We start from the raw sequence: 21668 nt of genomic DNA, 5'->3' as shown, positions 1-21668 counted from the left end.
TACTCACGGTTGTGTGTATCACAACTGAAAGAAGGCTGCAGCACCCCAGTGTGGTAATTCAGCGTCCACCTGGCAGATTTCTTAAGCATTCTATTCCCATGCAACAACAAGGAAATTTCCTCCTCTAAAATAAGTCAATAATTTCCAACTCAAAAAATCAACAAAAAGTCAGGCACGGAATGCATTACGCTTTCAGACTCAGAAGATCTCCCTGTTCAAAGCAGTTCCCTACTTCTCTGGACAGTAGCTTTCTGCAGGGTCTCCCTCTTTAGTCATAAATTATAAACACTCCATTAATTCATTTTACTTTGTAGAGTGCTGAAAAGGACTCTCTGACTTCACCTAAGCCTCTAATTCTTTGCCCCATTAACTGTTCTCAGCTATTCATCCCCTGCGGCTTCAAGGTATTCCTTACACTGCAACAGGGATCCTTTTTGATAACACTCTTCCCAAGCAATACACTTTCTCCAGAATATTTTCAGAAGCAACATACACAGCTTCCTACATGTTTTTTAGACAGAACGTACTTGCAGAAATACAAGTATCAATCACTACCATCACTCAAATTCAGTATCAGTATATTCAAGCCATATAAATATTGGAGACTTATAATCAAATTCTTCAGAGTGTCTAAGGATTGAAAATATACATAAAGTACTTCAACACTATAAAATATTACAAAACAATTTTAAAGAAAAAAGTTAAATCATTTCAGATACTAATAACAGTTTTGAAATCAAATGCTTTGTTAATTTCTTTGGACTAGTTAGATGGACAGACATGAATATATATTATTTTGCATACATATTTACATTTCCTCTATCCTATTGCTACATGAAAAATTTGCATATAAATCTGAATGCTTGGGCTGACTATCCTGACTAGATCTTCTTTTCTACTATAGAACAAGTAATAATATTCAGGAAAAATGGTGCAATTGATGTTGTACAGTGTAAGGGTTCGAAACTCACATGACAATTCCTGAATATTTTTCAGTTATATTTCTTTATATTTTCTTTAATAACATTGGGAAAAATATTCAATCTGATAGTCACTTTCCTTATGAATAGGATTTTATCACTGATTCTAAGATACTGTATGTCAGCTTTTGTAGTATTTAAAATACATCATGGAACACATAGAGATACAATTAAAAAAAATTAATGTATCTATCATTCTGAGCCTTCAAAAGCCCAATTCTAAATCCCTAAGAAAAAGTGACAGCAAACATTTCCTGAAGCTCCTTTAGGAGAACACCTAAGGAGGAACTCTTCACTGCATGGTCCCCTCTTCTTACAGTGGCTGCACGCTCAGCATGCAGCAACAGCAGCACATCTCTTAATTTTGCTACCAGGGGATGCAGAAACCTTGTAAGAGGGAGGCTTGGTATGAATTGCCTGCTGTGGAATTTTTCTGATGTCTATGACCTTACATGAAATAAAGACAGACACTGAAGGAATCACAGATCAGTCTTTTAAGCTAAAACATAGATCAAAATAGTGAGTTAAGACAACCTGTGAATGAATCTTTTACATGGATATACAGATGCCATGCAATATATTGTTTTAAAATGACTGATTTCTCCTGTATGATTCATAATAATTGTCGACTATTAAATAAAGTAGGGCACCATAAGTGTCTGCTTTCTAATTAGGCTCATCATTCTAAGTAGTCACAATGTCATTATTAAGTTATTAAAGGAAATGATTTATGCTTACGCAGTGCAAACATGAGGCGGTTACTTTAACCCACTTTCTTGCTAACATCATGTATTTTAAGAAGGAAACCATCAAAGGATACTTACAATCCCTTTGGCTAGCAGACACACCGTGAAAAACAGTTATGGGAGATGTATCCTCAGGAAAACAGCCTCTCCTGCAGTTAAACCCCTAAGCAAACTCTTTTGATCCTTAATGAACCTAATCTGTCTAGGTATTTAGAAGGTATCTGGAAAGTATTCCAGTTGCAGAATCTCTTTTGTTACATTTAATGCCCCTTCTTCTTTTGGTTGGTATTATACTGCCATCAGCCTATTTCACAATTCAAAAATTACAGGATGTTAAAGATTAACTTTTATATACGTTGGAAAAATACAGCCTGAATTTACTAGTTTCCTATAGAATGATATCTTGCAATCTTTAATATCTGATTAACAGACAGTAGAAGTCTAATACATCAATGCACTACATGATTAATACAACTGGAGATGCCTCTGGGGAGAATCACATCTGCTGTCTTGCAGAAACATTTTTAAAAACTTTAAGTTCCACAAAATACTTATTTCTGTTTTAACGGGTCCACAGCCGTTCATGCTAAAAGCCTTAACACAAACAGCAAATGTTTTAATGTAACAACTGTCTATTTGAATAATAAATAGTACACATATTTATGTAAAGCTCTGCTCAAACTTCAAATATCCCTTAAATAAGTCACTTGAAACCACTAAAATTCTATTCATGCCCAATTCTAGTGATAAAATCAAAGATTATAAAAGCACCAGAGGGGGAAGTAATTGACTTCAGTGAAGCTGGCACACACCTCTGTGTATCCTAGCGGAATTTCCTCGTTTTCCTCTCATTGTCCTGCACAAATGTGATTTCCCATGAATACAAACAGAGGAGGAATATTCAGTTCATGTAGTAGCTAAGTAATACTATCCATTAGTGTCAGAGAGCACATGACTGCGCCTTATTATAAAATACAATATTTTAATTAAAGGAAAAAGGACAGAGCACTGAATTAATAAAAGACAAAACACCTACAGTTACAAAATCAGAATAGTTTTAAACAACATGTAGAGAAAGTTAATTGTTACTCTGTAGTTTCATATAGGTGTATAGTTTCGTACAATGTGGAAAAGTTGCCACAGACAGGAGTATCTCAGAGCACTTCAAGCCCATTATAGAATCCAGGCATTAAACACTACCCTTCACTTTCTGCTTTAGCATCAGATTCAGCACATTTCTGAACCACATACATCCAAAAACCACACTGAAACTGACACAAGCACATGATACAGTGCATAAGAAAGACATCCTTGGAAGAGGAAAGGGAGGAAGGTGATGCTCAGGATTTTCAGGCAAATTTCTAACTTAAATGCACAAATTCTTTGCTTTCCTAGCATCCCCAACACAGGCAAATGAGCTGGATTATGACAATATGTTTTCAGTTCTTATTATGTCAACTTCCCAACTCATAAATTCCCACATCATCTCTAATGTCAGGCTCTTCTTAACTTCTCATAACATAGGAAATACATCTTACAATGAATGATAATGTCTCATACATAGAAGACATACTTTCCAATGAATTCTGTTGTGGAACACAGATAAACTTGTGTTGCAAATAGGACTAAATTGACAGATGAAAGGCCAGAATCAAATCCCAAGCCTCTGTTCTCATAGATTTGTTTGTTTGTTTGCCTGGCTCTGTGAATTTTAGGTTGTTTTACTTTTAATGCCTCTAGAATCTGGTAAAAACAGTCCCTGTGGAATGTTTATTTTCACCAGATTAGAAACCAAAAGCTAACTCATTCATATGTGCTCTCCCCGTTCTGATTTTTATCTCTGGGAGCAATCAGGATGACTCTGCTGCAATCTCCATCACATATGCTTTCCCTTCTGCAGCTGTGCATTCCCAGCTCCTCTGTAGGAGTCCAATTTTACCTGGCAGTATTTTTCATGTTAGTATGACTACTTCTACAAAAACTGAAAGAATATAATTTCCCTCTAAATCCTTGTGATAATCACTGAGAATTATCCTGCAATGCTGCTCTTGCACCAGAAGGCAAAGCAGAATGTTCATTGCTCTATCTTCAGGGTTCAAACCAAACAAATATCAAAGTACAGACAGCACCCATTCCAGCCTTTGGTTCTGTACTCAGATCTCCCAGCTTTTGAAATAGGTTTTCAGTCCTGTGCTCTGGTTTAGGTTCTCCTCCAGCAAGAAGTGAACAAAATCATGTCCACCTAAAATTTAAGGAGGTTTAAAAAAATCTAAAGAGGTCACATTTTTTATAGGATCTATCACCCTATGCTACATGGGGACAGTCAAGAACATTGCTTTTCTTCTGGGAAAACCGTGCAACCATTTGAAGAATTTAACCTCCAAAGGAAGTTTTTAGCTGATAATACTCTCCCTTGAATTTGATAGTGGATAAATATCCATGGATTTCCTAAACCAAAGTGCAAGCACACAGTACAGCCTATGCTCACCTGCTGTGCCAGACTCCAGAGTGCTGAGGGGGCTTTTCTGCTTCATTGTTTTCCTCAATATTATGATGGGAAAGAAAACAGAGCCTCTTAACTGAATTGTTGAATTCAGTTTCTCATCTTTTAATTGCTTTTCTCTCATACCTTGTGCGGGTTGTTTTTTAATTCTTAAGTTGGGTCATATAAACACTTTTATGAAGTTACATTGAGGTTATGAGCAAGAGATTGATTTTCCTCCTATATCAAGCATAAACAATACCTGAATTATAGAACCCAAGGACGGCAGATCCAACAGCACTCTGACCACGCACATCCTTTTTGTTTGTATATAGGTTTGTTTTCAAGTCTGCTGCAATTTAAAGATTTCCTCTAACAAGGCAGATGCAGAAGTCATTGCTTCCTTGGAGATCAATAAGTTCATATTTATTTCAGATAAAGTTGTTGGGGGTTTTCTTGCCAACAACATCAAAACTGATTGTGAGCTGTTTTATTTTTAAAAACTGCAGATCATAATGCATTCAAGAGATGCCATCTTCCAATCGTTATGGTGATCATGGTAACCGCTCTCATTCTCAGCTTCTTAGAGAAATGCCTAGCTCCCCTGAGCAAGTACCCTTGGGAGAAAATGAGACATCACTTGCATAAAATCATGTGCACAGCACAGAGAGAAAGCAGGCTGTTGTTAGGTGGCATACGCTGCACAAAAATAATTTGTACTCAGTAAAGCCCTCAATACCTGCAAAGCTGTTTAATGAAAGATATAATAATGAAAGATGTAAAAAAGAAACAGATTCTTTTTGTATACTGATCAGAAAAAAACCCCAAACAAACCTTATTTTTGTAATAAAAAACCCACCTCAAAATCCAAACATACTCAAATACAGCTATATATCCCGAAGCATGTTTCCTATATACAAAGATCTTAATTTCAGCTTTACTGATCACTTTGTATTTTTAAATGAAAATACATGCCGTATTTAAAAAAATGAAATAAAATCTTACATCATTATGTGATATTTCTATCAAATAAAATTCTTACCGTAATAATTTTGTTCCAGATGGGCTGCATAATATACACAGATAAAGGATTTGTATCCACTGCATTGTACTGTGAGGAAAAAAGCAAACATGTTAAACAAAGCACTGAACAATGCATATTTTTCCATCACTGTATATCCTTCAGCATTTGGGAACAATCCCTCTGAGTGTGACTGGTATAAATTTATTTTATTCTGATGACTATTCATACAGCTTTAATTTAATTTAAAAGGGCTGGCCTGGTTTACAATTACCTTGATAGCAACTGCATGTACTAACACAAAGGTTTAGGCTTGTGAAATGGCAAACAGTTCTGTAGTCACATTTTACTTTTAAATTCTTGTTCATTGTTATCCTATAAGACTCTCCATTTCTACCATATTTTGGATTTAATACTTTTCTTTGTACTATTAGCAATGCATAGTCTGAGTAGCAATTCATTGCTAGTACTTGGAATATATAGTGCATATGGAATATGGTTTTGAGTGGAATATTTTCTCATAGAGATACACAGCTTTTGACATAGTAACACAGTTGCATTTGCCCTATGCTAATGAATGTAAGGTGATGTTACTATAAAAATAAGCTCTAAATTAGCACAGTTCATTACCACAATAAAATTTACCTATTGGAGTTACTTGTAAAAAATTATATGTGTTTATAAATTCCAGTAAGTACATCTCTGTTTCTTTTGCAGAAAATATTTCAGAAATCGGAGCCCACCCCAAATTGCTGTTGTCTACTTTCTCCTTAGAGGACAGGATCAAGTTTTATCCTGCCTTGAGATTGCAGAACACAGAATAATCTGATAATATCAGTCACAAATACATTCTTGAGTCTACAGTGGAAGAAGTTAGTCATCACTGGGGTGGTACATGTCATTCAGAAATTCTAAGACTTTGGAAGTGCATATATGGCTTATGTTGTTACATGTATATGACTCATATAAAGATTCAGATATATCTATATGCAGCATTGTCCAAACATCATGCACAGACAATGGGAAGAAGAGAGAGATGTGTTAAACCACAATTTGTCAATGCTGTTCACAGGCAGAAGAGCTGATGACAGAAAGGCTTTCATGTCACCTAACTTTAGCTAACAGCTAATTGTTCTCTCTCTAGTTAATTTATCGGCCTCTCTTAGCCAATTACCCTCTGGATAAGACTGCATTCTGGAAGTACCTGTTTCAAATCATCAATTCTCAAGGAGCCTAGACACTTGTCTTAAACTTAGGCATCTTTCAGATGACTAAAGTCTGGCAAGATTAACCTCAGTTTCAGTATCCCCATCTCCAAGCTTTTACACGCACATACACTTAACCTGCACACATCTGAGCTAAGAGCTTTCAGTGGACAAGTGCAAGTGGGATAAAAGATGAATGCAGCATGCCTCAGGTTTTGAATGCAGTATATGACTTTTCATCTAACCTTTCTGAGGATATAAGGCTATGGAGTGCTTAAGAACTCTTCCACACATTTCCTGTTCCTAGCTGCATACAAAGGATATGTTTTAATTACTTTCTGGACAAAACAAAGCATTTGCATAGTTATTTTGTAATTTATGGTTAAGTTTTAATCGCAGATAATAAATGTAGTATGCTTATAAAATTAACATAACACAGCTACACGTTGCACATACATATAGGCAAATATCCAAGAAATCACTTCTTGACTACTGGTCAGACCAGGCAGACTAACTTTCCACATGGAATAAAATGTACAGTTTAATGAAATATATATTACCAAATTTTTTTTCCAAAACTATTGGAAGTGTCACTTAAGTGTATCATTTTTATCTGCTTCTGCCACCCATATTATTTAAAACATGAGAAAATTCTGTCATCAATGGGTTTTCTGCCAGAATATATATTAGAATTTTTATATATATTACCTCGGGGGGGGGGGGGGGGGAGATGAATTGCAGGTAAAACTAAAGTTTTCACTATTCTGTATTTATTTGCAGCTCCAAATGCTGTATTTTATACTGCATCTTTCAGACACTGGATAGTAAAACTGATTGGTCTTTTCATGGTCCAGCTTTCATGCAAATTAATGAAGAAAATTCAGAGCATCCACTAGCACTATTGAGGTTCCAGGTAATCAAGAATTACCCAAAGTTTCACTGTAGCTATTAACCTCAACCGGTATTCAGAGACTATGTGAGGTACGTAATAATTTGCTGACCAGCAAATTCAATGAATTCAGCCATACCTGGATAAGAATGCACAAAAGTCAAAATATGTGACCTTGACTCCTTCTCCTGCTTTGGCTTTCTCCTTTTTCCCTTCCACACCAGCCCTTCAAAATCATGAATAAAATCACAAAATCCTAGTTAAATAACAACAGTAAATAAGACTTTCTACCCAAAATACTCACTGGCTGTCCGGAACTATTATTTGCTCCCAGGAATAAAAAAAAAAAAAAAAAGAAAAACAATCTCATTTCTTTAAAATTATTTTCTTATATAGGAAATATAAGAGATTATGTAGGGATTATATATTTTCTATATTTTCTTAAATGGAAACTGCAAGAGATTACATAGCTTTCCAACATATCTCTATATGAGACATGAACGTAACACAGCTTTTTGTTTGCTTGATCATTTCCAAAGTCAAGCACCAAAAATTCAAACAGTCCTTCTTAGAAAAAAAGTAGAATTACAGCCAGCTTCTGTCACCTAAAGACATTTCACGACCCATCACACTTCATCCTGTTCACTCCTTTGTCTGTGGCTGAATCGTGGTCCTCTGGGCAAGGAAAGAACATTCAGCAAATGTGCAGAAGAATGGAAATTTGCTCTTCCCTCGTCAGTAATCTGTTGTAGCCAAACCAAAGGAAACACCCATGGAAAAAGCATTCTGCCTGCTTTCTGCCATGGCAAAAATAAAACTTTAGAAATAGAATCTGCTGTACAGTTTAACACTCTGCTTTGCTCTTCTCCCAGGAAGCTACTAACCTCAAGGCCATGAAATCCTCAGGAGTTTAATGTTCATGGCTGCTCAGAAAAGCAAATTACTGAGTAATATGTTCACATTACAATCAACAGAGATGAATGTGAGAGCGCACTGAACCTGATGTTAAAAAAGTATAGCCGTTTCCTGTTGCATAATTCTCTCCTTTTCAGGGCACTTACAAAGTGGAGGATAAGCACGTTGGAAGTTTTTAAGTAAGTGCAAAAATGATACAAGTGCTAAGTACTCCCCAGCAAACACTTTCTCCACTAGAAAAGGGATCTTCATTGTCCTTATACAAAGAAGAAGGACTTGAATTAATCATAAAGCTTCCGAGTAAATCTTTTTTTAAAGAACTTGTAATACTTGGGAGGGAATGGCAGTAGTGAAGGAATATGAAAAATGGCATTAAACAACTCCATCTTACTCCCAAGTTTGAAAATGCTTCTGCTGTTTGTTTTGGTTGGTTTTTTTTAATAGCTGATAACCCACTGAAAGCCATCTGCTTTCCCTCTCTGCATTACTAATATCTTCTAGCAGAGCTAGAAATGAGAATACAGACACCAGATGATATATGTGCACAATACACGTTGACTTACGATGTGTTTTTACTCTGTGTTCTTGCATCTTAATCTCCATCCAGGGGATTCAGCACAGCATCAAGGCTGTACTGGTCAACTGACTTAGAGGGAAGAGGAAATATGAGAGGATTAAGGTGAAGAGAGGAAAAAAGGTATGAACAGTAAGAAAAGTAAAAGTAAGGAAAGAAAAGTAATTGAGAAAAATAAGAGAAAGAAAAATGACCCAAAACAAAGGTCAGAAGACAGACAACTGTTCTATAGTGGCAGAGCAGAGCCAATCCACCTATTGGGTCAAAAGCACTCGCAGTGACCAAGGTCTGCACCGCTAAATACAATACAAACAGTAACCTCCTGGCTCACATCCACACAGCTTAGAAATACCTCCCCTTACTGCAAACTAGTCACATCTACACCTCACAGTATCTGATGGAGGGCATTCGGGCCTCATTATCTGGCCCTGCACACCTAAGACATTATTAGCAGTGGATATGTTTCAGTTCAAAGTATCTGAACCAATCTAGAGACTACACTGTAACCCAGCAAAATGGCATTTGCAGAGCATGGAAGTGAGCACTGTGCATGTTCAAAAATCCAAATGTTCATGTTGGGAGACAGCTGAAGGATGGAAAAAGCCCAGAAATGGTGTGTACTACCTCCAGAATGGGCTGTTTCCAAAACAAAGCCTACCTATTGTCTTGGAGAGACCTTCTGGAAAAGAAAGAACCAAGGAGTGAGCTAACCATTAATCAGAGCAGCCAGCTGGATGGATCTCCGCTAGGGTTCCTGGCCCTCTCCAGCCTCGCACTGTGGAGGTATCCCGATAATAATGTTTCGGAATGACCACCATGAAGAGAAAGATAGAAAGCATGTTCGCACAAACTTCAGAGTCAGGAGAGAAAACAAGTTGCAAGAAATGTAGTTGCCTTAATTGCTGGGAGATAATTATTTCAACTCAGGCTGCTCCTTATACTAACAGATTATTCCTTTCCTGTACTTAAATTATCTTATTTCAGGTAGCACCATACTGTACCGTACAGCCATTATACAATCAAAGATACAGAGTAAAACTGTTGTGCATTGTTTACATTTGAATTGTTGGCATCAAAATGACTCCGTAGGTTTTAATTTCATATTAGTAGCAACAAATTTGCAACACTTCACATTCCTGCCCCAAAATCAGCAGATTTTTTTTTTTTTATTAAATTCATGAACCAGCACATGATTTATTATCTCCATTGCATAGGCTGGAAGACCGAGGCACAGATGGGCTGTGATTCACCCTAAGAGTATATAGCAAAGGAGATAGCCCACTATTGTTAGAGATGTCACCTTTATATACATAATTTAAGCATAAGCATTACCAGTTTATTCAAAGAAAGTCTGCCCGTATTGGCTCAACTTTATAAGTGAGTTCACTTTTACAAGAGGAAATAAAGAAGACTACTAAAAGTGTAAAAGCTGAAAAGTTTCTTTCACAGGTAAATTGTTTAAAATAACTATATATCAGATACTAATCATGGTTTAGGTTGCAGTATGTTGAATATATGGTTCTGTGATTCCTCAAGTACTACATGTGAAGTTACATGCCTGGTACAGAAGAATACACTAGCTGTTCCCACATGGAAAACATGAGCACCATCTAACGACGACATAAGGACTTGGATGACGACCAGGAACATTGTGATACCTGCCCTTTTCCACAAGCAAACTCAGCCAGGTCAGGCACAGGTATGGAAAAGCCATAGCTATACCTATGTGCTGATGTTCTAACAACTCAATGGTCCTGCAGGCTTGGGGAACCTTCTCATAAGTCAAGTGTTCATTGTATTTACATTACCCATGTGAAAAAAATTCTCTCTCCTAGTAAGCAATACCTGGAAAAAGAGCAAATGATGAAAAAGGGCGAGACCATGTAAAGAGGTTACTACAAGATAACCAAGTATTTGCCTTGCAATGCACCATGGCAGATGTACCTGTGCATGTCATTACCTCATGGTAAATATTTGATGAATTGAGGTAGCCTCTGCTAAACATAGAAGGATGAGGTACTTCATACTTCTGGAGGGGGAAGCACCAAAATGAGAGGAGCTGAAATGCAGTAAGTTTCCCCCACGCTTTACTCCACATAAATTATCACTCTAAAACCAGTTCAAAGTGCTATCAAACTTTTAAAGTGCTATCAAAGTTTTAAATGACCTTTGAACCTGCAGTCATTTACATCTGTTCAAAATGAATGAAAAAGGGAGGGGGAAAACAAATCATTCTCTCCTCCTCCTAAATTAACTTTTCATGAAGATAATTGAAGACAGCCTAAACCAGCTGAGAATCAATACATCAAATTAAAACTAGACAAAAATACGTCCTTTAAACAAGTGATCTATTGAAAATGGTACCTCTGCAGAGTGGTTTTCCAGAATATTTGCATGATGGCACATTTCCACAATGCCACCTGGACATCTACTGATCATTTCTCTAGCACATATAAACGTGAGCTTGTTGTCGTTTGGCCTATACTTATACACAGGGACTTACATCACAGATGGAAAATTTTGAGGGATCTGCTGATGGAAAGGGTTTGAAAAATTGATGTTCCATAGCATATATTTGAAATAAAGAAGATTTAAGCAAGAGATGAGGTTTTACCATCTACCACATATGACCCAGCTACCCCTCCCAGGGATTCTTCTTTGGGTGCCCATGAGCAGAGGCTCCTGGGTGCTGAGGGCAGCAGCTGGGTCCCAGCCCTGGTTCCTGGGAGCTTTCAAGCAAGCCTCTACCAGCGGGGTAGGATGGGCTGCCAGGCCCAGCCCTGCCGCACCAGGGCCCCCACCTCCCCCAGCCACCATGGCACATTGGCAGCTGCCAATACCTTCCTACAGCTTCTTTTATCACACCTTCTCTCTGATTATGCAATTTCACAATACCTATGTTCTGTAAGTGACAGACAAGAGGATAAGAGAAATGACAATGGATTGAGTGAGGAACATTCTCTCTGGCATTAGACAAGGGGTTTTGTGGCTTTGAAGGCTGCAAAATGACCCTCCCAATCCACGACATGAACCAGTCACTATTTAAGAGAGTTCAGTGGGAAATCTCCCTTCTCCAAGTTATTTCCTACTTGTGCAACATGGACTTCCCTTCTGTGATATCTTACACTTCTGGAACCACACAAAAATTAAAGAAAATACTGAAATACTGACACATCTGGTAATTATTATCCATCCACCTTTCAGATTCCTAAAATACATTAAACATGTGGGGTTTAACTCTATATTATATACATTTTTACAGATTTGTAGTTGATATGGGACACAGTCTGGGGTTTTAACAAAAGCTTCACAAAGGGAAGGAAGAGAAGTATGCTATAAACAACAGAGCTACACAACACTGGATGCCAAATGAATTCCAAATATTCAGCAGTTTAGAAGTACTGATGTATTCCGAAACACAGTCCCGTTATTTCTAATAATAAAATTACTTTATGCTATATCATCATTTAGTTAATTATTCATAAATAATGGCTTGGATTTTGTACCTCCTATTGCTTAAATAGTTTGGACTACCCTGCCTTCCCCACCCCAATCTGTATACACATTTGTATTATGTCACCGATACCTAAATCCAGGAGTTATAAGCTCTTAAAACATCTAGGTCTGAAGCACAGGAGTAGAAACTAAAGAACAGGGTTTGTAATTTAGCCTGGAAAAGAGTAGGTGGTGGGGGACATGTAGTTGCATGCTGAGATGCAAATGCATGTCTCTTTGGGGGTCTGAGGTTGTGGACTCTGTTATCCAATGGTTGCAATGTCTGTACTAGGGCTGGATGTAGTCGCACTGTGAGGGAAGAGGCTACCTGAATTGGGCTCCTGAGCAGTTCTCTCCCCTCTGTCTTTGCCTCCTTCAGTTCCATCAGTCTGTCCATATCTACAGCTAGGAAATATGGTTAAATTTTCCTTCCGTCTTACACTATTCCTAGCAAAATACTCAAACCCCAATGTCATGGTTTGGGTGACAATTCTGGTCGGTATTACTAAGTCATCAGGAAGCTGTTATTATGTAAACTGCTCTTGGTGATGCTTCTTTGCAAACATGTACTTATCATTCACACCTCCCCATTTTCAGGAATCCTGACACATGCATTGGGCCACATGCCACATCCTGTCACTTAATGAAGGTATCTATGAACCCACATTCATGAGGTCACAGGACACATGGAGTTGTGGATCAGGATAGGCTGCTTTTAGGGAGTCATGCCTACTAGTGGCACATCCGCTTGCTTGCAGAGCAGTATAGTTGCCTCAAGATCACATTCATGGATTAGGATCACAGGATAATTCAGGTCATAAAGGACCTCAGCAAGTGTCTAGTCCTACCTCCATCTCAAAGTAGGCTCGGCCAGGAGCTCCAACCAGGTGCTTGGTGCTTTATCCAGCTGGGTCTTGAAAAGCTCCAAGGATGGGCCTGCACAACCTCCCTAAGCCTCCTGTGCCATGACTCATCATGTTATTGAGGAAAATTTTCTCCTTATATCCAGCGTGAAGACGTCTTGCTTCAGCTTGTTCCTGTTATCTTCCCACCATGCACCGTTACAAAGAGCCTGGCTCCATCATCTGAAGGACTTCTCCATGCCCCTGAAGAAGTGTCATCCCCAGGCCAAACAAGCCCCAGTTCCTCAGCCTCTCCTCACAGGGCAAGTGTTCCAGCCCCAACTACCCTGGAGGCCTCAACTGAACCTGCTCCATTTTGTTGATGTCTTTCTTGTATTGGGGACCCAAAACTAGACACAGTGTTCTAGAGGTGGCCTAGTTAAGGAGGATAATTACTTCCCCCTTACTTGATGTGATGTGCTACTGTTAAAACAACCCAGGATGCTGTTGACCTTTGTTGCCAGGGCACACTAAGGCTCATGTTTGGCTTCCTGCCTACTACAATCCCATCTGCCAGGAGTAAAGGGCTGATGGATTGCAGATCTGCTGACTAGCTATGCTTGAAATGCAGGATGAGAGACATCAGAGCCACACTACAACTGAGGGAGAAGTACATTTTGGAGCAAAAAGTCATAATGTGCTGGCCCCAACAGTGAGGTTCTTGCTCACTTTGAGACTAGATAGATCTGATTTTTTTCTAACAGGACTGTAAGCACCCAGAGGTGCAGAGGTGATAACGCTGGAAGTCAGCAGCCATTTTCTATCAACAGTAGTTATATTAAGGATGTTGACTAATTTGCCTTCAGGAAAAGGCTTAGTTTAGTGGGACACATTCAAACACTTAACAATGAAGCCAAAATTATGGAAAAGAACACAGAAATAAAATTAACTATTGAGCAAGGGATAACAGAAGGCAGGTGCACATTTGTTGCTATAAAGGTCCAGTCTGGCAAATGTATGAATCCTGCTAAAAAACAAAACCTGCACACTCTCTAGGAACTGCACAAAATTATCCTTAACCATCCATATTCAAAGAAGCTCTAACGTGGCAAGGAAGTTGATTTCTATGTATTTTTCGTGTAGACTGACAGCAGGATTCTATGCTACATCTCTTTGTGTGCGTGCATAAACATGTGTTTTCTGAGGTGCCAGTAGCCCTTTAAAGATCAAACAGTAGGTCAAATTCCCATGTAGCTGGAGGTCTGCCAGAGCGTGCACCTAAATCTCTGGGGAACCCAGAGGAACTGCTCTAGGCCCAAAAGGGCAGATAGATTAAATGTGGATTGCAGTTCTTATGAAGGATGCTAAACAGGAGTTCTGTACCGCATATACTGAACAGTTGTGTTCTAGGATCCTGACACACTAGAGAGGAGGTATTTCACAGAAAGATGCAAAAACCCAATTCTTTCCTCTACAAAACAATGCTTATAAGATTTGTTCCCCTAGATTTATAACAAGTAAACTGCATTCAAATCACAGATACATCTTTGCAATCAGTCTTCTATTAAAACACAGATGAATAAATAAATTACACATATTAACACATACATGTCTACATGCATATCCTACACATAAAAATCCAATGAGCATTTTGGAATACTAATATCTCTTGATAAAGCAATAAAATGAAATTGCATGGTTGGTTTTTGCACTTCTATGAGACTCAACAAGGCATACAACTCTTGATAGCCAGCATATTTGTCCCCAAAGTGATCTAATGAACCTCTGTAAATTCATGAGCGTAATGTGGCACTCAAAACCACATACGATTACGCCATCATTGGGAAAAAAGTCCTGCAGCAAGTAATATCAAATACAGCATCTCTGTGATGTGATTTCACTATGCTGTTGGCTCATAAGCATTAGCATATGATATGTAGAAGGAAAATAATGATTAGAGAGCTCTTGAAATGCTACATTATGTCAGCTACCATTACAACAGGACGAGGAGTATGAAATGGTGTGCACATGAAGATGGTCTTTCAGAATTATGCAATTCAATTGGCTCATGACTCTTTTACACATAAATACAGTGACAAAAAACATAAGGGTAATGAATGATTTGTTATATTTCACATATAATTCGACAACTTCTGATTACAACCCCAGTCTTCCAATCCATCAAAGTAATACAAAGAAGACTGCAAGATTTTATTTGTAGAACAGTGGGCTGTTGACTTACCAGTTTTATGGAAGGTGGGAAATGCTAGTTTTCACTGCCTCAGATATTCAGGGGCTTTATCAAACTCAGGTGGTTTGAAAAAAATAACTACAATAGATAAAATTGATTACAGCAGCTTTTAAATAATATTTGGAATTAAAAAATAGGAAAAAAATATCATCTGCAAACATACTATAATTAACATGTATGTACTCAACATATATAAAACTGTCCTTTTGCAATCATGAACAGTATTAACTGTCTCCTAAGAAGTTCCAAATAAATATGCAAATGAAAGTCTCCTGTCCTAAATTTTCAAAATGATGTAAAATCCTTATGCTACTGGAATCAAATGAAAAACTCCCATTCAATCAATGTGAGCAGAACCCCTTATGTATTTATATTTCATAGTTATACAGGTAGCCTTGGAAACGCATAAAGACTTAACAGAAATCCAGCCTTGTATCTGGATTGATCCTGAACTTCCAGAAAGTAATTCACTAGATTATACTCAACACAGTTTGATCTTCTGGTACAAGTCAGTATGAGAGAAACAATCAAGCCTTGAAATGTGATCACCATACATCTGATCTTGTTTCTCTAATCTACAAAAATGAGAGCTGGTGTGTAACTTGAGAGGTCTTACAGTCCAGCACATTCACCTAATGCAGCATCACGTTCAGTAGACATTCAGGAAGCAGATCAAGTTACCATGAGGTAATGAGCCAATTGCTTGTGATAAACAACCATGTCAGCACATTAAAATAGAACATATTACCCAAAACTTTGCTAAAAAAAGGTGTAAGCAACTGCTTATTGACACTTAACATTAGATTGCAGATCCTGTGTCAGAGAAATCAAACCATTTCGTAAGACTGATAAAAAGATTGCACAATCCCCCTTAGTACCTGTTTCAGCAACCCCTATCAACACAAGACTGATGCAGCATCTGCCTTAAATTTCTCTTTGCACAGCCAAAACTTACATATTGTTTTGTTTTGGGTTGTTTGTTTGTTTTAAGGGCATGCATGAAGACCAACTGGCTGTTAGGCTCTTACTCCCACAGTACTCGGACTGTTTCTCACAGCTCATCTTTTCTAAGCCTCTTAATATTCCTAATGCCATTCTGTAGATTATAAACTGTGTAGCAAAGCAAGCAGGACACGTTATTTCAGCTGATACCTGGTCAGTAAGTCAGCCACAGGAGTATATGGAAGCCTCTGACATGACACTTCACACCTAACAGCGTTTTTCTCCTTGATATAACAACTACAACACTGATGATGCTCTGATCCCTAGGTATCTTTTTTGTAGTCTGTCATCTCTGATGTTCAAAATGTTGATTTTCTTTCCCCTCAGCATTGTACCTTGTTTACTGAATTTCTTTATATTGATTTCTGGCCATTTTAAATCATAAGCCTATTCTTCAAAGTGCTTTAGCATCACGTGATTTCATTTTAGTTACCTCTACCTACTTATGAGAACATGGGACAATATCAGAAGCCTCACTGAAATAAAACCACATATACTTCATTTACTGGCGCTCTGTTCTCTGCACAGGGAGTTACGCTCTAAAAAGTGGCTTAGAGGCTAGAAAGAGTGTGGACATACCAAGATGAAAATGTGGAAACTTGGACCTTAACTTTTAATGTTATCTCTGATTTTTTAAATCATATTTTCCAAGGCCTATTCTTTCAGTCAAGCCTCTACAGTTTACCTTAGATCTCTTTTACTCTGAAAGAGGGTAAGTTTTCAGAGTTTTCTGGCTTGGAAAATCTCTGCTCGTAGGTGCTGTAAAAGAGCTGATTCAAGGCAGATTTGCAAGGGAAATCCTAAGATCACAGTGATGAGAAGAGGCAATGGCACCAAGATCACATCATTAACATTACTGCAGTCTGGTGAGGAGAATGAAATGAAGAACCAAATTCTGCTTTTATTTGTACTCATCATCTGGCTGCCACTAACCTGCTTGTTTACAACAGAAACCCAAACAGGCAGAAAAAAAGCAGCTGTGTAACTCCACGGGTGCTCTTCTAGAACTGCAAAATGTTGATAACAGGAATATAAAAGTAGGAACATGAACTAAGCCCTACAACTGCAGTTGGTTGCAGCTTTTTGGCTGTGTCACTCCAGATCCTAGGGAATAGCACAATCCCCAAGTATCAGCTGTTTCTGCTCTACAGTTGCACATCACCTGAGCATGCAACTGTCCTGAAATCAGTACCTGCACACCTGCCCCACGGGCAAAAAGACGGCAGTATTACCACAGCAGCAATACCCAGGGTTGCATCTGAACTGTCTCATCGTCACATCTCTACTTGTTCTCAGTGCTCTTTTGAGCAGAAAAAAGAAAACTGAATCTCTGAATCCCCATTAACATACAGAACAAATGGGAATAGATTTGTACAGTGAAATAGCTAGTCCTCAGGATCCATCCTATAAGGATTTCAGAAGGTTTTACACTGAACTGCTTCCAGTATGATACCATGGACTAAACGTATTGGGTGTACTTGTGTGTTCTTAGTACATCTGCTTTAGGTTCATTCAGACACAGAATTTTGTGTGCTCCGGGGCCACTCTGTGATGTAAACCTGTGATATCAACCAAAGAGCTCGATAATTGGGGAAAACTTGCTTCAAAAGCTTAATATACATGGACTTGAAAACACTAAAGGGTGCTGAAGTCTTTGCAATTCACTAGGTCTGCCATTCCCTTTGCAAAGAACTGCTGGGTTTGTTGCCAAGGCCCTCCTCCAACTGCGAACAGGAGACAGACAGAGCCTGAGACATACAATTGCAGCATTCATGGCAGAGAAATGAGTTCAGCTGTGTGAAAAATTGAAAATGGAACAGTATTTTTTAAAATTTATTGAATTTACCTTTATGAAAGGAGATGATTCCACAAATTATTTTTTTTAAGCTGTGTTATGATCAGCTCCCAGATCAGCTCAGCAGATAAATTGTGCAAAGCATGGAGCACATTAGGCCACTGATAATGTTGCAATGTGGTGCACAATGGAGAGGTGGATGCCCCTACCTGATTTCCAAGAGATGCTTCAGGACTGGAAGCAATACACTGTTTTAGCTCAATACTCAACATGTCCTAATAAAGCCTTTCAGAGATTATCCAGCTCTTCAGAGGGTGAACCTATGTGCCCCTCCACAGTACTCTAGAGTTGGTTCCACCAGGAAACACACAATAGAGATAGCCAGGTGATTGTAAAAAGGTAACCTGTATCTGCTGGGCACAGTAACCTGAGTTTAGGTTGAGGAGGCAGCAAAGGCAGCAGCAATCTCCTCAGATGGGCTGGGAAGCTGGAAAAGCAGGATGAGGTGAGGCCCTAGGCTGATGAGGAGAATGCAGGAGATGGCAGCCAGAGGGCAATGAGGTTGAAGAGCATGTCTCAGGCCTGGGAGGTGACGAGAACAAAGCTGTGGTTGTGGTACCAGCCCTAGGCATGGGAGGGTGAGGTGAGAAGGTGGGAAAGAAGATTGTAGCAGTAAGTAATGTCTCCTTGCCTCTCCTTGCTACACTTTTCCATTTTGGAGGACTTTAACCCATTGTGAGCAGCATTTCAGGAATGGGCATTGTTGCAGTGTCCTCCTGCAGCCTGGAGCACCAGGAAGACTGTGCAGGTACCCCACCAGCTCAGCAGCACTGACCTCACGCAGCTGTACTTCTCTGAGTGTAACCTGTGTCATTTGGATTTATTTATTTATTTCCAAGATGTCCTACTCCCAAGTCACCTCAGCTAACAGAGAGCTGACTATTTGATTCCACCTTCTAACACCTGTACTTACCACAGTTTACCAGAACATAGTTGAACAGATACTTCTCATGTGTGTTGGCCAATTCCTACAACTAAGAAAACTACCTAATATATTTTCTGGCCTTTGCAATGCTCCCAAAAAACCAAAGCAATTTCAATACACTCAAGTAAAATCTTTTGATATGTGATTCTGTCTTTTGCTAATCATTTGCCCTGTAATTCCTAGGTACCACACAGTGCTTACAAGTTTTTAAAAAAAATGTTATTTTGATTCTTCCCCATCTGCACTTGTTTACAGCTACTTTCATTCAAGTGATAAGGAAGAATGTGATACAAGCGTTCCTTGTATTTGTACTACAACCCAAATATTTTAGGAATGTTACTTAAATAATAATATCTGTTTATGCTAAAAATAGCTTTTTATTTTTCCTGTGGTGATCTCAGTCAAGGCTGCGGCTCTGTTGTTCAAGCGCAGGCCTGTGCAACTTACGCCCAGCGGGCAAATGCAGCTTGCAGCATGTTTTATCCCACTCCCACTGGAGAAATACGAACAGGTTGGTACATTTTAACAAGTTGCTCTACCTAAGAAGTTCCTAATATGTGACCTGGTGAAGGCTCCTGAAGCCACAGTGACTTCAGCTCCATTCACCCTGCAGTGAGCAGGCAGAACTGCTGGCCTGGGGAAGGGAAAGGCTTGATAGGAGCCGGGAGAAGCCAAGAGCTCTGGTTGGAGGCCAGGCTGGAAGGGTGCATGGTAAAGGCAAGAACCGTGGGGAGCACGAGGTAGGAGTTGCTTTGGGAAACTGATCGTAAAAGGTTGGGCATTGTGCTGGGGGAAGCTGGCATGCCCCCATACTTTTAACATGGAGCAAGGTGAGAGTTGTGTGAACAGAGTAGCACGGCCCATCTCAGACACCTGCATCTCAACTAAAGCAGATTTGGATAATCCCGTGCCACACACCTGCAATGTCCTGGGAACAAAACCCAGGTATCGCCTAAGTCTGCAACGTAACGTTGGTAAATCAAAATACCCAATGATCCACCCATTCATTTGGATTCTGCAGGCTTGTTATTTGCAAACATGAGGTTTAGTTCAAGTTATTTAAAGTAAGCTTATTTTTCTGTCTTTCTTATGCATTTCTCAAAGCCAAAACATTCCTGTGTATGAAGAATTTGCACAGAGCCAGACAAGCACCATAAATGTACGCTTTCTTACAGAAACACTGGATTACTCCCAACCCACGTTTCTTCAAAATGTGCAAGGCTTTTAAACATGTTGCTACTCACTTAAACCCCAGTTATAACTTTCTTTCCACCGAGACCTGCCGCTTCCTAAACACCCGGTGCCTATTCACACGCCACACGCACTTGGGTCTGAGCAAGACCCCAGCTAGGTCAGGCACAGGACGGGTTCACCGAGGGACCCTACACAGGCGGAGGGATGGCCGAGCCGTACGCGGAGCGGAGCGGAGCAGAGCAGGGCTGGGCTGGGCTGGGCTAGGCATTCAGTCGCCGCACAGCGGAGCCCTCCGGAGCCCAGACACGCCAAACCGGGAGGACCAGCCGCCGCGCCCGGGCGGCCACACACCACTGCCCGCATCAGACCCGACCCGACCCCCGGGGTCCGGCCGTTACCTTATACTGGCGGAAGCCGTCCAGCTGCCGGTCGCTGACATACCGCCACCGCCACATCGCCCCGCCGTGCTCCGCGCCGCGCCGGGAGGGACGGGAGGCGGCGGGGCCGGGCCGGGGGCGGGCGGCGGGCGGGTCCCCGGCCGCGCCCTTCGGGCTGGGGCCTTCCCCCGGTGCCGCCACCCGCCTCCCGGCGCGGCGCGGCGCGGTAGCAGGGCTGGGTGCCCGCCGGCGGTGGGCGATGCCCGGCGGATCCCCGGGGACACGGCGCTTCCCCGTGGCCCCAGCACGTACCCTCCGGTCCCGGTGCCAGCCCGCCATTAGCGCCCTTGATAAACCTTTCATTGCCTCACGGCAGTCGGTGCTGGGAACAGTCTGCAGCAGCGGCCGTGGTCACAGCGAGGCGCGACGCGAGTAACGTCGCTGGTTAAAGGTGTATTAAAGATGCCATGTTTATACTATGTGCAAAGATGTGCCTCTGAGGACAGTATTCAAAACACAGAATCACAGAATCATAGAATACCGGGCTGTAAGGAACCTCTAGGATCATCTGGTCCAGCCTTTCGAGGCAAGGCATGACCTAGACTAGATGTCCCAGCACCCCGTCCAGCTGAATCTTACAAGTGTCCAGTGTTGGGGAATCCACCGCTTCCCTGGAGGCATTATTCCAATGGCTGATTGTTCTCATTGTGAAAAACTTTCCTTTTGTGTCCAATCTCCCCACGAGTGACTTGTGCCCATCAACCCTTGTCTTTTCCATGTGACTCCATGTCAAAAGGGAGTCTCCATCTTCTTTGTAGCCACCCTTTAAATACTGAATATGGTTTTAAGGTCTCCTTATGATATCCTTATATCCTTACCTCTTAAGGTCTCTCAGTGTTATTTAAGTGATGTGTT

At 40.1% G+C, this 21668-nt stretch overlaps 1 protein-coding gene across 1 annotated transcript in view; it reads right to left on the bottom strand.

Annotated features, from left to right (window-relative positions):
• Positions 1-20856, bottom strand: part of LOC115619745 (ethanolaminephosphotransferase 1-like) — a 53263-nt gene extending 32407 nt beyond the window's left edge. Inside the window, exons 1-2 of the mRNA XM_030512531.1 lie at positions 20775-20856; positions 5251-5319 (exon numbers count right to left, since the gene is read on the bottom strand). Of these exons, the coding sequence (XP_030368391.1) occupies positions 5251-5319; positions 20775-20831 (126 nt within the window). The 5' untranslated portion in view covers positions 20832-20856. The remainder of the gene's footprint in view (positions 1-5250; positions 5320-20774) is intronic.
• Positions 20857-21668: the final 812 nt, after the last annotated feature.

Source organism: Strigops habroptila, chromosome 1 (genome assembly GCF_004027225.2).
Source record: "Strigops habroptila isolate Jane chromosome 1, bStrHab1.2.pri, whole genome shotgun sequence".
Taxonomy (NCBI): Eukaryota; Metazoa; Chordata; class Aves; order Psittaciformes; family Psittacidae; genus Strigops; species Strigops habroptila.
The sequence above is the reverse complement of the archived record's forward strand: the minus strand, read 5'-3'. Positions and strand labels throughout refer to the sequence as shown.